We start from the raw sequence: 13,651 nt of genomic DNA, 5'->3' as shown, positions 1-13,651 counted from the left end.
AGGCATAGCAGTAGAGAGATACTGTTCTGTCTGCTTTCTTTTACTGCTCTGATAACTAAGTAGTCTTTTAATGAAGCTTTCTGTGATATGCAAACAACCAAACATACGTTTTTGGGTCCTTTTTTCTTCTCCTGTGTCATGTATGATGGTGCAACTCTAATTTCTCTGTATAGCTGTTATCATCTTCGTCTTCAGTACTAGTGGACATCTTTCCTCTCCCTTTTCTCAGTTTCTGTTTTCTCTCTCTCTCTCTCTCTCTCTTCCAGCTGTTACTATAGTAACCACCAGCCATGGGGAAGCAGAACAGCAAACTCCGGCCGGAGGTGATGCAGGATCTGCTGGAGAGCACGGACTTCACAGAGCATGAGATTCAGGAGTGGTATAAGGGTTTCCTGAGGGACTGCCCCAGCGGGAACCTCTCCATGGAAGAGTTTAAGAAGATCTACGGTAACTTCTTCCCTTACGGAGACGCCTCCAAGTTCGCGGAGCACGTCTTCCGCACCTTCGACGCCAACGGGGACGGGACGATAGACTTCCGGGAGTTCATCATCGCTCTGAGCGTCACGTCGCGGGGCAAGCTGGAACAGAAATTAAAGTGGGCCTTCAGCATGTACGACCTGGACGGGAACGGATACATCAGCAAGTCTGAGATGCTGGAGATCGTACAGGTGAGGCAGGAACAGAGAGGTGGGATTGTAGTTCTGGTGTGTTATTTGTAGGCACATTATGGACGGGAACAGACACATCAGCATGTCTGAGATGGTACAGGTAAGGCAGGAACGGATACATCAGCATGTCTGAGATGGTACAGGTGGGGATTGACCTTCAGTAGTGTTGACCAACTTGTTGTTGACGTAAATGTTGTCCTCTGTAGCATGGTTCATGTTGACTGATTTATTTGTTGATCAGCAACATAATCTTACTGTTGGATTTCACTCCTGTACAAACTACACCTAAAATGCTCAGACTACCTACACGTACCAATGTCTACTGAAATATATACTCATGTTAACTCCTCGTAAACATGTTGCAGACACTGGCCAGATCTGTGTCTAAACAGTCGCAACACTGGAGACAGACCAGTCCAAGCTGCTGGCAGACAGTCCCAGACCAGTCCCAGACCAAGCTGCTAGCAGACAGTCCCAGACCAGTCCTAGCTCCCAGTCCCAGACCAGTCCTAGCTCCCAGTCCCAGACCAGTCCTAGCTCCCAGTCCCAGAACCAGTCCCAGCTCCCAGACCAGTCCCAGACCAGTCCCAGACCAGTCCAAGCTGCTGGCAGACAGTCCCAGACCAGTCCTAGCTCCCAGTCCCAGACCAGTCCTAGCTCCCAGTCCCAGACCAGTCCTAGCTCCCAGTCCCAGACCAGTCCTAGCTCCCAGTCCCAGACCAGTCCAAGCTGCTGGCAGATGGTCCCAGACCAGTCCCAGACCAGTCCTAGCTCCCAGACCAGTCCTAGCTCCCAGTCCCAGACCAGTCCTAGCTCCCAGTCCCAGACCAGTCCTATCTCCCAGACCAGTCCTAGCTCCCAGTCCCAGACTAGTCCTAGCTGCTGGCAGACGGTCCCAGACCAGTCCCAGACCAGTCCCAGACCAGTCCTAGCTCCCAGTCCTAGCTCCCAGTCCCATACCAGTCCTAGCGACCAGTCCTAGCTCCCAGTCCCAGAACCAGTCCCAGGCCAGTCCAAGCTGCTGGCAGATGGTCCCAGACCAGTCCCAGACCAGTCCTAGCTCCCAGTCCTAGCTCCCAGTCCCATACCAGTCCTAGCGACCAGTCCCAGACCAGTCCTAGTGACCAGTCCCAGACCAGTCCTAGCGACCAGTCCCAGACCAGTCCTAGCGACCAGTCCCAGTTCCGAGTCCTAGCGACCAGTCCCAGTTCCGAGTCCTAGCGACCAGTCCCAGTTCCGAGTCCTAGCGACCAGTCCCAGTTCCCAGTCCCAGACCAGTCCTAGCGACCAGTCCTAGCTCCCAGTCCTAGCTCCCAGTCCGACTAGTCCTAGCTGCTGGCAGACGGTCCCAGACCAGTCCCAGACCAGTCCCAGACCAGTCCTAGCTCCCAGTCCCAGACCAGTCCTAGCTCCCAGTCCTAGCGACCAGTCCCATACCAGTCCTAGCGACCAGTCCCAGACCAGTCCCAGACCAGTCCTAGTGACCAGTCCCAGACCAGTCCTAGCGACCAGTCCCAGTTCCGAGTCCTAGCGACCAGTCCCAGTTCCCAGTCCTAGCGACCAGTCCCAGTTCCCAGTCCTAGCGACCAGTCCTAGCGACCAGTCCCAGTTCCCAGTCCTAGCGACCAGTCTCAGTTCCCAGTCCTAGCGACCAGTCCCAGACCAGTCCTAGCGACCAGTCCCAGACCAGTCCTAGCTCCCAGACCAGTCCTAGCTCCCAGTCCGACTAGTCCTAGCTGCTGGCAGACGGTCCCAGACCAGTCCTAGGTCCCAGACCAGTCCTAGGTCCCAGACCAGTCCTAGCTCCCAGACCAGTCCTAGCTCCCAGACCAGTCCTAGCTCCCAGTCCCAGACCAGTCCTAGCTCCCAGTCCCAGACCAGTCCTAGCTTCCAGTCCCAGACCAGTCCTAGCTTCCAGTCCCAGACCAGTCCAAGCTCCCAGTCCCAGACCAGTCCCAGCTCCCAGTCCCAGACCAGTCCTAGCTCACAGACCAGTCCTAGCTCCCAGTCCCAGACTAGTCCTAGCTGCTGGCAGACGGTCCCAGACCAGTCCCAGACCAGTCCCAGACCAGTCCCAGCTCCCAGTCCCAGACCAGTCCCAGCTCCCAGTCCCAGACCAGTCCTAGCTCCCAGACCAGTCCTAGCTCCCAGTCCCAGACCAGTCCCAGCTCCCAGTCCCAGACCAGTCCCAGCTCCCAGACCAGTCCTAGCTCCCAGTCCCAGACCAGTCCTAGCTCCCAGACCAGTCCTAGCTCCCAGTCCCAGACTAGTCCTAGCTGCTGGCAGACGGTCCCAGACCGATCCCAGACCAGTCCCAGACCAGTCCTAGACCAGTCCTAGCTGCTGGCAGACAGTCCCAGAACCAGTCCCAGAACCAGTGCCAAACCAGTCCTAGCTCCCAGTCCTAGCTCCCAGTCCCAGACCAGTCCTAGCTCCCAGTCCCAGAACCAGTCCCAGACCAGTCCAAGCTGCTGGCAGACGGTCCCAGACCAGTCCCAGACCAGTCCAAGCTGCTGGCAGACAGTCCCAGACCAGTCCTAGCTCCCAGTCCTAGCTCCCAGTCCCAGACCAGTCCTAGCTCCCAGTCCCAGACCAGTCCTAGCTCCCAGTCCCAGACCAGTCCTAGCTCCCAGTCCCAGACCAGTCCTAGTTCCCAGTCCCAGACCAGTCCTAGTTCCCAGTCCCAGACCAGTCCTAGCTCCCAGTCCCAGACCAGTCCTAGCTCCCAGTCCCAGACCAGTCCTAGCTCCCAGTCCCAGACCAGTCCTAGCTCCCAGTCCCAGCTCCCAGTCCCAGACCACTCCTAGCTCCCAGTCCCAGACCAGTCCCAGACCAGTCCTAGCTCCCAGTCCCAGACCAGTCCTAGCTCCCAGTCCCAGACCAGTCCTAGCTCCCAGTCCCAGAACCAGTCCCAGACCAGTCCAAGCTGCTGGCAGACAGTCCCAGACCAGTCCTAGCTCCCAGTCCTAGCTCCCAGTCCCAGACCAGTCCTAGCTCCCAGTCCCAGACCAGTCCTAGCTCCCAGACCAGTCCTAGCTCCCAGTCCCAGACCAGTCCTAGTTCCCAGTCCCAGACCAGTCCTAGCGAACAGTCCCAGACCAGTCCTAGCGACCAGTCCCAGACCAGTCCTAGCGAACAGTCCCAGACCAGTCCTAGCGACCAGTCCCAGACCAGTCCTAGCGACCAGTCCTAGACCAGTCCTAGCGACCAGTCCCCAGCTCCCAGTCCCAGACCAGTCCTAGCTCCCAGTCCCAGACCAGTCCTAGCTCCCAGTCCCAGACCAGTCCTAGCTCCCAGTCCCAGACCAGTCCTAGCTCCCAGTCCTAGCTCCCAGTCCTAGCTCCCAGTCCCAGACCATTCCTAGCACCCAGTCCCAGACCAGTCCCAGCTCCCAGTTCCAGACCAGTCCCAGCTCCCAGTCCCAGACCAGTCCCAGCTCCCAGTCCCAGACCAGTCCCAGCTCCCAGCCCCAGACCAGTCCTAGCTCCCAGTCCCAGACCAGTCCTAGCTCCCAGTCCCAGACCAGTCCTAGCTCCCAGTCCCAGACCAGTCCTAGCTCCCAGTCCAGACCAGTCCTAGCTCCCAGACCAGTCCCAGACCAGTCCTAGCTCCCAGACCCAGTCCCAGACCAGTCCTAGCTCCCAGACCAGTCCCAGACCAGTCCTAGCTCCCAGACCAGTCCCAGACTAGTCCTAGCTCCCAGACCAGTCCCAGACCAGTCCTAGCTCCCAGACCAGTCCCAGACCAGTCCTAGCTCCCAGTCCCAGACCAGTCCTAGCTCCCAGTCCCAGACCAGTCCTAGCTCCCAGTCCCAGACCAGTCCTAGCTCCCAGTCCCAGACCAGTCCTAGCTCCCAGTCCCAGACCAGTCCTAGCTCCCAGTCCCAGACCAGTCCTAGCTCCCAGTCCCAGACCAGTCCCAGACCAGTCCTCGCCCCCAGTCCCAGACCAGTCCTCGCTCCCAGTCCCAGACCAGTCCTAGCTCCCAGTCCCAGACCAGTCCTAGCTCCCAGTCCCAGACCAGTCCTAGCTCCCAGTCCCAGACCAGTCCTAGCTCCCAGTCCCAGACCAGTCCTAGCTCCCAGTCCCAGACCAGTCCTAGCTCCCAGTCCCAGACCAGTCCTAGCTCCCAGACCAGTCCTAGCTCCCAGTCCCAGACCAGTCCTAGCTCCCAGTCCCAGACCAGTCCTAGCTCCCAGTCCCAGACCAGTCCTAGCTCCCAGTCCCAGACCAGTCCTAGGTCCCAGACCAGTCCTAGCTCCCAGTCCAGTCCTAGCTCCCAGTCCCAGACCAGTCCTAGCTCCCAGTCCCAGACCAGTCCTAGCTCCCAGACCAGTCCTAGTTCCCAGTCCCAGACCAGTCCCAGACCAGTCCTAGCTCCCAGTCCCAGACCAGTCCTAGCTCCCAGTCCCAGACCAGTCCTAGCTCCCAGTCCCAGACCAGTCCTAGCTCCCAGTCCCAGACCAGTCCTAGCTCCCAGTCCCCAGACCAGTCCTAGCTCCCAGACCAGTCCTAGCTCCCAGTCCCAGGCCAGTCCCAGACCAGTCCTAGCTCCCAGTCCCAGACCAGTCCTAGCTCCCAGTCCCAGACCAGTCCTAGCTCCCAGACCAGTCCCAGACCAGTCCTAGCTCCCAGTCCCAGACCAGTCCTAGCTCCCAGACCAGTCCCAGACCAGTCCTAGCTCCCAGTCCCAGACCAGTCCTAGCTCCCAGTCCCAGACCAGTCCCAGACCAGTCCTAGCTCCCAGTCCCAGACCAGTCCTAGCTCCCAGTCCCAGACCAGTCCTAGCTCCCAGTCCCAGACCAGTCCTAGCTCCCAGTCCCAGACCAGTCCTAGCTCCCAGTCCCAGACCAGTCCCAGCTCCCAGTCCCAGACCAGTCCCAGCTCCCAGTCCCAGCTCCCAGTCCCAGCTCCCAGTCCCAGCTCCCAGTCCCAGCTCCCAGTCCCAGACCAGTCCCAGCTCCCAGTCCCAGACCAGTCCCAGCTCCCAGTCCCAGACCAGTCCCAGACCAGTCCCAGACCAGTCCTAGCTCCCAGCCCGCTGGCAGACAGTCCCTCTGCTACATGTACTGTTTCAACAGGTAATTTACTCTAAAGACTTTGCTATGGCCATGTATCTAGCGGAGATATCACTGGCAGAGCTGTGGCCTGGACCATATTCCTCCAATAGAACCTTCCAGACCGTGTTGCAGAGCTGTAGCATGGACCATATTCCTCCAGTAGAACCTGTTGCAGAGCCGTAACCTGGACCATATTCCTCCAGTAGAACCTTCCAGACCGTGTTGCAGAGCCGTAACCTGGACCATATTCCTCCAGTAGAACCTGTTGCAGAGCTGTAGCCTGGACCATATTCCTCCAATAGAACCTGTTGCAGAGCTGTGACCTGGACCATATTCCTCCAATAGAACCTTCCAGACCGTGTTGCAGAGCCGTAACCTGGACCATATTCCTCCAATAGAACCTGTTGCAGAGCCGTAACCTGGACCATATTCCTCCAATAGAACCTGTTGCAGAGCTGTAGCCTGGACCATATTCCTCCAGTAGAACCTGTTGCAGAGCCGTAACCTGGACCATATTCCTCCAACAGAACCTGTTGCAGAGCTGTAGCCTGGACCATATTCCTCCAATAGAACCTTCCAGACCGTGTTGCAGAGCCGTAACCTGGACCATATTCCTCCAGTAGAACCTTCCAGACCGTGTTGCAGAGCCGTAACCTGGACCATATTCCTCCAATAGAACCTGTTGCAGAGCCGTAGCCTGGACCATATTCCTCCAATAGAACCTTCCAGACCGTGTTGCAAAGTGAAGATCTCTTTTTATCATTATGGAACATTTAGCGAACATTATTATTTGTAGACATCTATACTGAACAAAAATATTTTCGCAGCATTTTTTTCTTTATTTATTTTACCCTTTATTTAACAAGGCAAGTCAGTTAAGAACAAATTCTTATTTACAATGCCGGCCTACCGGGGAACAGTGGGTTAACTGCCTTGTTCAGGGGCAGAACGACAGATTTTTACCTTGTCAGCTCGGGGGATTTGATCTAGGAACCTTTCGGTTACTAGTCCAACGCTCTAACCACTTGGCTAGTTGCCGCATGCAACAATTTAAGATATTTTACTGAGTTACAGTTCATATAAGGAAAATAAGTCAATTGAAATAAGTTAATTAGGCCCTAATCTATGGATTTCACATGACTGGGAATACAGATATGCATCTGTTGGTCAGAGATACCTTTATAAAAGGTAGGGGACGTGGATCAGAAAACCAGTCAGTATCTGGTGTGACCACCATTTGCCTCATGCAGCGCGACATCTCCTTCACATAGAGTTGATCAGGCTGTTGATTGTGGCCTGTGCAATGTTGTCCCACTCCTCTTCAATGGCTGTGCGAAGTTGCTGGATATTGGCGGGAACTGGAACATCCAGAGCATCCCAAACATGCTCAATGGGTGACATGTCTGGTGAGTATGCAGGCCATGGAAGAACTGGGATATTTTCAGCTTCCAGGAATTGTGTACAGATCCTTGCGACGTCGGGCCGTGCATTATCATGCTGAAACATGAGGTGATGGCGGCGAATGAATGAAGAGTGTGCTCTCATCTGTGAAGAGAACACTTCTCCAGCGTACCAGTCGCCAACAAAGGTAGGCATTTCCCCACTGAAGTCGGTTACGATGCCGAACTGTAGTCAGGTCAAGACCCTGGTGAGGACGACGAGCACACAGATGAGCTTCCCTGAGACGGTTTCTGACCGTTTGTGCAGAAATTCTTTGGTTGTGCAAACACAGAGTTTCATCAGCTGTCCGGGTGGCTGGTCTCAGATGATCCCCGAGGTGAAGAAGCCAGATGTGGAGGTCCTTGGCTGGCGTGGTAACACGTGGTCTGCGGTTGTGAGGCCGGTTGGACTTACTGCCAAATTCTCTAAAACAATGTTGGAGGCGGCTTATGGTAAATAAATTAACATTACATTCTCTGGCAACAGCTCTGGTGGACATTCCTGCAGTCAGCAGGCCAATTGCACGCTCCCTCAAAACTTGATACATCCGTGGCATTGTGTTGTGTGGCAAAACTGCACATTTTAGAGTGGCCTTTTATTGTCCCCAGCACAAGGTGCACCTGTGTAATGATCATGCTGTTTAATCAGCTTGTTGATATGCCACACCTGTCAGGTGGATGGATTATCTTGGTAAAGGAGAAATGCTCACTAACAGGGATATAAACACATTTGAGATAAATAATATTTTTGTGCATATGGGACATTTCTGGGATCTTTTATTTTAGCTCATGAAACATGAGACCAACACTTTACATGCTGTGTTTATATTTCTGTTCAGTGTATAATATGGTGTCTGTGTGTTTATTCTCCAGGATATCTATAAGATGGTGTCTGTGTGTTTTATTCTCCAGGATATCTATAAGATGGTGTCTGTGTGTTTATTCTCCAGGATATCTATAAGATGGTGTCTGTGTGTTTTATTCTCCAGGATATCTGTGTGTTTTATTCTCCAGGATATCTAGAAGATGGTGTCTGTGTGTTTATTCTCCAGGATATCTATCAGATGGTGTCTGTGTGTTTTATTCTCCAGGATATCTATCAGATGGTGTCTGTTTTATTCTCCAGGATATCTATAAGATGGTGTCTGTGTGTTTATTCTCCAGGATATCTATAAGATGGTGTCTGTGTGTTTATTCTCCAGGATATCTATAAGATGGTGTCTGTGTGTTTATTCTCCAGGATATCTATAAGATGGTGTCTGTGTGTTTATTCTCCAGGATATCTATAAGATGGTGTCTGTGTTTATTCTCCAGGATATCTATAAGATGGTGTCTGTGTGTTTTATTCTCCAGGATATCTGTGTGTTTATTCTCCAGGATATCTATCAGATGGTGTCTGTGTGTTTATTCTCCAGGATATCTATAAGATGGTGTCTGTGTGTTTATTCTCCAGGATATCTATAAGATGGTGTCTGTGTGTTTATTCTCCAGGATATCTATAAGATGGTGTCTGTGTGTTTATTCTCCAGGATATCTATAAGATGGTGTCTGCGTGTTTTTATTCTCCAGGCGATCTATAAGATGGTGTCGTCTGTGATGAAGATGCCAGAAGATGAGTCTACTCCAGAGAAGAGAACAGAGAAGATCTTCAGACAGATGGACACCAACAGAGACGGTAGGTCTCATCTCATCCACCTCCAACACATTACAGCCTACAGTGGCAGCCGATAGTGGGAGTGTACTAGTATACCGCCCCAGCTATTGAGAGGCCGATAGTGAGAGTGTTAGTGTACTGGTATAGGGTATACCGCCCCAGCTATTGAGAAGCCGATAGAGTGAGTGTACTGGTATACCGCCCCAGCTATTGAGAAGCCGATAGTGGGAGTGTACTGGTATACCGCCCCAGCTATTGAGAAGCCGATAGTGAGAGTGTTAGTGTACTGGTATAGGGTATACCGCCCCAGCTATTGAGAAGCCGATAGAGGGAGTGTACTGGTATACCGCCCCAGCTATTGAGAAGCCGATAGTGAGAGTGTTAGTGTACTGGTATAGGGTATACCGCCCCAGCTATTGAGAAGCCGATAGTGGGAGTGTACTGGTATAGGGTATACCGCCCCAGCTATTGAGAAGCCGATAGTGGGAGTGTACTGGTATTGGGTATACCGCCCCAGCTATTGAGAAGCCGATAGTGGGAGTGTACTGGTATTGGGTATACCGCCCCAGCTATTGAGAAGCCGATAGTGGGAGTGTATTGGTATAGGGTATACCGCCCCAGCTATTGAGAAGCCGATAGAGGGAGTGTACTGGTATAGGGTATACCGCCCCAGCTATTTAGAAGCCGATAGAGGGAGTGTATTGGTATAGGGTATACCGCCCCAGCTACTGAGAAGCCTTTATAACTTTATGAGATGGATTTGTTTGTCTTTGCAATTAGTTTATGTACGTTTTCGCTTGTTAGCATTTAGCTAACAGCGTCCATGTGATTTTGCTATTGGTTTGTGGTAATTTGGTTAGCATTCTGGTAATAGAGGCCCAATGGGTTTTTCTTGCTTTTTTTAGCGCCCCCTTCTGTGCTAAACCGGTAATAACCCAAATCCCGGGATGAGAGAAGGATGGTAATGATGATATGAAAACGTGGATACTGCATTACCGCCTGTTAATAATCCCATCTGACTACTAGCGTTACCGCCTGTTAATAATCCCATCTGACTACTAGCGTTACCGCCTGTTAATAATCCCATCTGACTACTAGCGTTACCGCCTGTTAATAATCCCATCTGACTACTAGCGTTACCGCCTGTTAATAATCCCATCTGACTACTAGCGTTACCGCCTGTTAATAACCCATCTGACTACTAGCGTTACCGCCTGTTAATAATCCCATCTGACTACTAGCGTTACCGCCTGTTAATAATCCCATCTGACTACTAGCGTTACCGCCTGTTAATAATCCCATCTGACTACTAGCGTTACCGCCTGTTAATATCCCATCTGACTACTAGCGTTACCTCCCGTGCCTGTTAATAATCCCATCTGACTACTAGCGTTACCGCCTGTTAATAACCCATCTGACTACTAGCGTTACCGCCTGTTAATAATCCCATCTGACTACTAGCGTTACCGCCTGTTAATAATCCCATCTGACTACTAGCGTTACCGCCTGTTAATAATCCCATCTGACTACTAGCGTTACCGGCCTGTTAATAATCCCATCTGACTACTAGCGTTACCGCCTGTTAATAATCCCATCTGACTACTAGCGTTACCGCCTGTTAATAATCCCATCTGACTACTAGCGTTACCGCCTGTTAATAATCCCATCTGACTACTAGCGTTACCGCCTGTTAATAATCCCATCTGACTACTAGCGTTACCGCCTGTTAATAATCCCATCTGACTACTAGCGTTACCGCCTGTTAATAATCCCATCTGACTACTAGCGTTACCGCCTGTTGGGGACCTACTTACTCAGTGGTTTTCAGTTCGTTGTCCAAACTTCAAACTCTCTATTTGATCATTATTATACACTCATATAGCTAGTGTTTACCTGACTGTTTCCTGTTGTTGTTGTTTCTCCAGGTAAACTGTCTCTGGAAGAGTTCATTAAAGGTTAATCTAACCTGACTGTTTCCTGTTGTTGTTGTTTCTCCAGGTAAACTGTCTCTGGAAGAGTTCATTAAAGGTTAATCTAACCTGACTGTTTCCTGTTTCCTGTTGTTGTTGATTCTCCAGGTAAACTGTCTCTGGAAGAGTTCATTAAAGGTTAATCTAACCTGACTGTTTCCTGTTGTTGTTGTTTCTCCAGGTAAACTGTCTCTGGAAGAGTTCATTAAAGGGGCTAAAAGTGACCCCTCCATCGTGCGTCTGTTACAGTGTGACCCCAGCAGCGCTGGACAGTTCTAAACCGACCCTACCTTGGGGGTCAAGACAATGTAAGGCTGCTACTCTAATCATTTATGTTTCCTGTTAGTTTCATTCCCGGCTCTGTTTCACCCCTAGTGTGAGATCGAACACGGTTGCTCTGTAGTACCTGATTAATAGAGAGAGGACTGAATATCTGAACCAGGACCAGAGCTAACCAGTCTGTTACCTCCACCAACCTCCACTAACTAACCGGTCTGTTAGGTCCACCAACCTCCACTAACCAGTCTGTTACTTCCACTAACCAGTCTGTTACCTCCACTAACCTCCACTAACCTTCACTAACCAGTCTGTTAGGGCCACTAACCTCCACTAACCTCCACTAACTAACCGGTCTGTTAGGTCCACCAACCTCCACTAACCAGTCTGTTACCTCCACTAACCAGTCTGTTACCTCCACTAACCTCCACTAACCAGTCTGTTACCTCCACTAACCCTCCACTAACCTCCACTAACCTCCACTTACCTCCACTAACCAGTCTGTTACCTCCACTAACCTCCACCAACCTCCACTAACCAGTCTGTTACCTCCACCAACCTCCACTAACCTCCACTAACCAGTCTGTTACCTCCACCAACCTCCACTAACCTCCACTAACCTCCACTAACCAGTCTGTTACCTCCACTAACCAGTCTGTTACCTCCACTAACCAGTCTGTTACCTCCACTAACCTCCACTAACCAGTCTGTTACCTCCACTAACCTCCACTAACCTCCACTAACCAGTCTGTTACCTCCACTAACCAGTCTGTTACCTCCACTAACCAGTCTGTTACCTCCACCAACCTCCACTAACCAGTCTGTTACCTCCACCAACCTCCACTAACCTCCACTAACCAGTCTGTTACCTCCACTAACCTCCACTAACCAGTCTGTTACCTCCACTAACCAGTCTGTTACCTCCACTAACCAGTCTGTTACCTCCACCAACCTCCACTAACCAGTCTGTTACCTCCACTAACCTCCACTAACCAGTCTGTTACCTCCACCAACCTCCACTAACCTCCAATAACCTCCACTAACCTCCACTAACGTCCACTAACCTCCACTAACCTCCACTAACCAGTCTGTTACCTCCACCAACCTCCACCAACCTCCACTAACCTCCACTAACCTCCACTAACCTCCACTAACCTCCACTACCTCCACTAACCTCCACTACCTCCACTAACCTCCACCAACCTCCACTAACCTCCACTAACCTCCACTACCTCCACTAACCTCCACCAACCTCCACTAACCTCCACTAACCTCCACTACCTCCACTAACCTCCACTAACCTCCACTACCTCCACTAACCTCCACCAACCTCCACTAACCTCCACTAACCTCCACTAACCAGTCTGTTACCTCCACTAACCTCCACTAACCAGTCTGTTACCTCCACTAACCTCCACTAACCTCCACTAACCTCCACTAACCAGTCTGTTACCTCCACTAACCTCCACTAACCAGTCTGTTACCTCCACTAACCGGTCTTTGTCATTCTATTTCCAGTGCTTGTTTGGGTGAATCCAAATAGCCCCTCCCCCCCTCCACCTTTTGGAGCAAACTGATGAAGAAGCCACGCCTTCAAATGATGACACTGAAGACAACGGGCCAATGAGAGCCAGCCATGTTCTCCAGACTCCTCCTCTGACCACTCCCAGCAGCAACGTGACATCATCCCCAGGCTCTCATGATGTCATCCAGTCCCCTCGCCATGTATTTGATAAGTCCTAGGGGCCCGCGTCCCAAATCACACCCCTATTCCCTGTATTAAGCAGTACTTTTAAGCCCTGTAGGCCCTGGTCTGCAGTAGTGCACTACATAGGGAATAGGATGCTGTTTGAGACGTGTCCTGTTTTAAGACTGTAAACTGGACTCTCTGTTTGGTTGTCGGTGTTCTCAACGCTCCGTACTGGACACACCCACTGCCCTCAACTAGGTCCTCCTAGTTCTGGTGTGTAGCGTAAACAGTTTGAGAGAGAGAGAGAGAGAGAGAGAGAGAGAGAGAGAGAGAGAGAGAGAGAGAGAGAGAGAGAGAGAGAGAGAGAGAGAGAGAGAGAGAGAGAGAGGAGAGAGAGAGAGAGAGAGAGAGAGAGAGAGAGAGGAGAGAGAGAGAGAGAGAGAGAGAGAGAGAGAGAGAGAGAGAGAGGAGAGAGAGACTGAGAGAGAGAGAGAGAGAGAGAGAGAGAGAGAGAGAGAGAGAGAGAGAGAGAGAGAGAGAGAGAGAGGGGGGGGGAATGAGAGGGGGGGGATGAGAGAGGTTGTGATATTTGTCCCATGGGTGGAACGAGAATTAGAGTTATTTTACTGTTAGAATGTGGATGTTTGTGTTGACGTGTTTTTCAAGCTTGATACACTTGTGTTAAGTTGTAATATTTTGAATTGATATTTGTGCTGGTATTTTTCAGACTCAAGTTAAAGATCGGGGTCTCCATATAGTACTATGCAGATACTGTTAAAGGCCTTTAGTAATGGTTTGAGGTACAGGAAGAGGACGTGTCCCCAGGGACGTGTCCCAAAAGGGCACCCTATCCCCTATTATAGTGCACTACTTTAGACCAGGACCCATAGGGAAA

General features: G+C 51.6%; 1 protein-coding gene across 2 annotated transcripts; it reads left to right on the top strand.

Annotated features, from left to right (window-relative positions):
• The first annotated feature begins 243 nt into the window (after positions 1-243).
• Positions 244-13,067, top strand: LOC115187950 (neurocalcin-delta A). 2 transcript variants are annotated; one of them, XM_029747036.1, is made up of 4 exons: positions 244-668; positions 8,736-8,841; positions 10,972-11,098; positions 12,585-13,067. In XM_029747036.1, exons 1-3 carry the CDS (start codon positions 291-293, stop codon positions 11,067-11,069), a joined length of 582 nt encoding a protein of 193 aa, XP_029602896.1. In that variant the 5' UTR covers positions 244-290; the 3' UTR covers positions 11,070-11,098; positions 12,585-13,067. The 2 variants fall into 2 exon arrangements, with proteins under 2 accessions (XP_029602896.1, XP_029602897.1); XM_029747037.1 differs by lacking the exons at positions 10,972-11,098; positions 12,585-13,067 and adding an exon at positions 10,746-10,795.
• The last annotated feature ends 584 nt before the right edge of the window (positions 13,068-13,651 follow it).

This window comes from Salmo trutta, unplaced genomic scaffold (genome assembly GCF_901001165.1).
Source record: "Salmo trutta unplaced genomic scaffold, fSalTru1.1, whole genome shotgun sequence".
Classification (NCBI taxonomy): domain Eukaryota; kingdom Metazoa; phylum Chordata; class Actinopteri; order Salmoniformes; family Salmonidae; genus Salmo; species Salmo trutta.
This window is presented reverse-complemented; position numbering and strand designations above follow the sequence as displayed.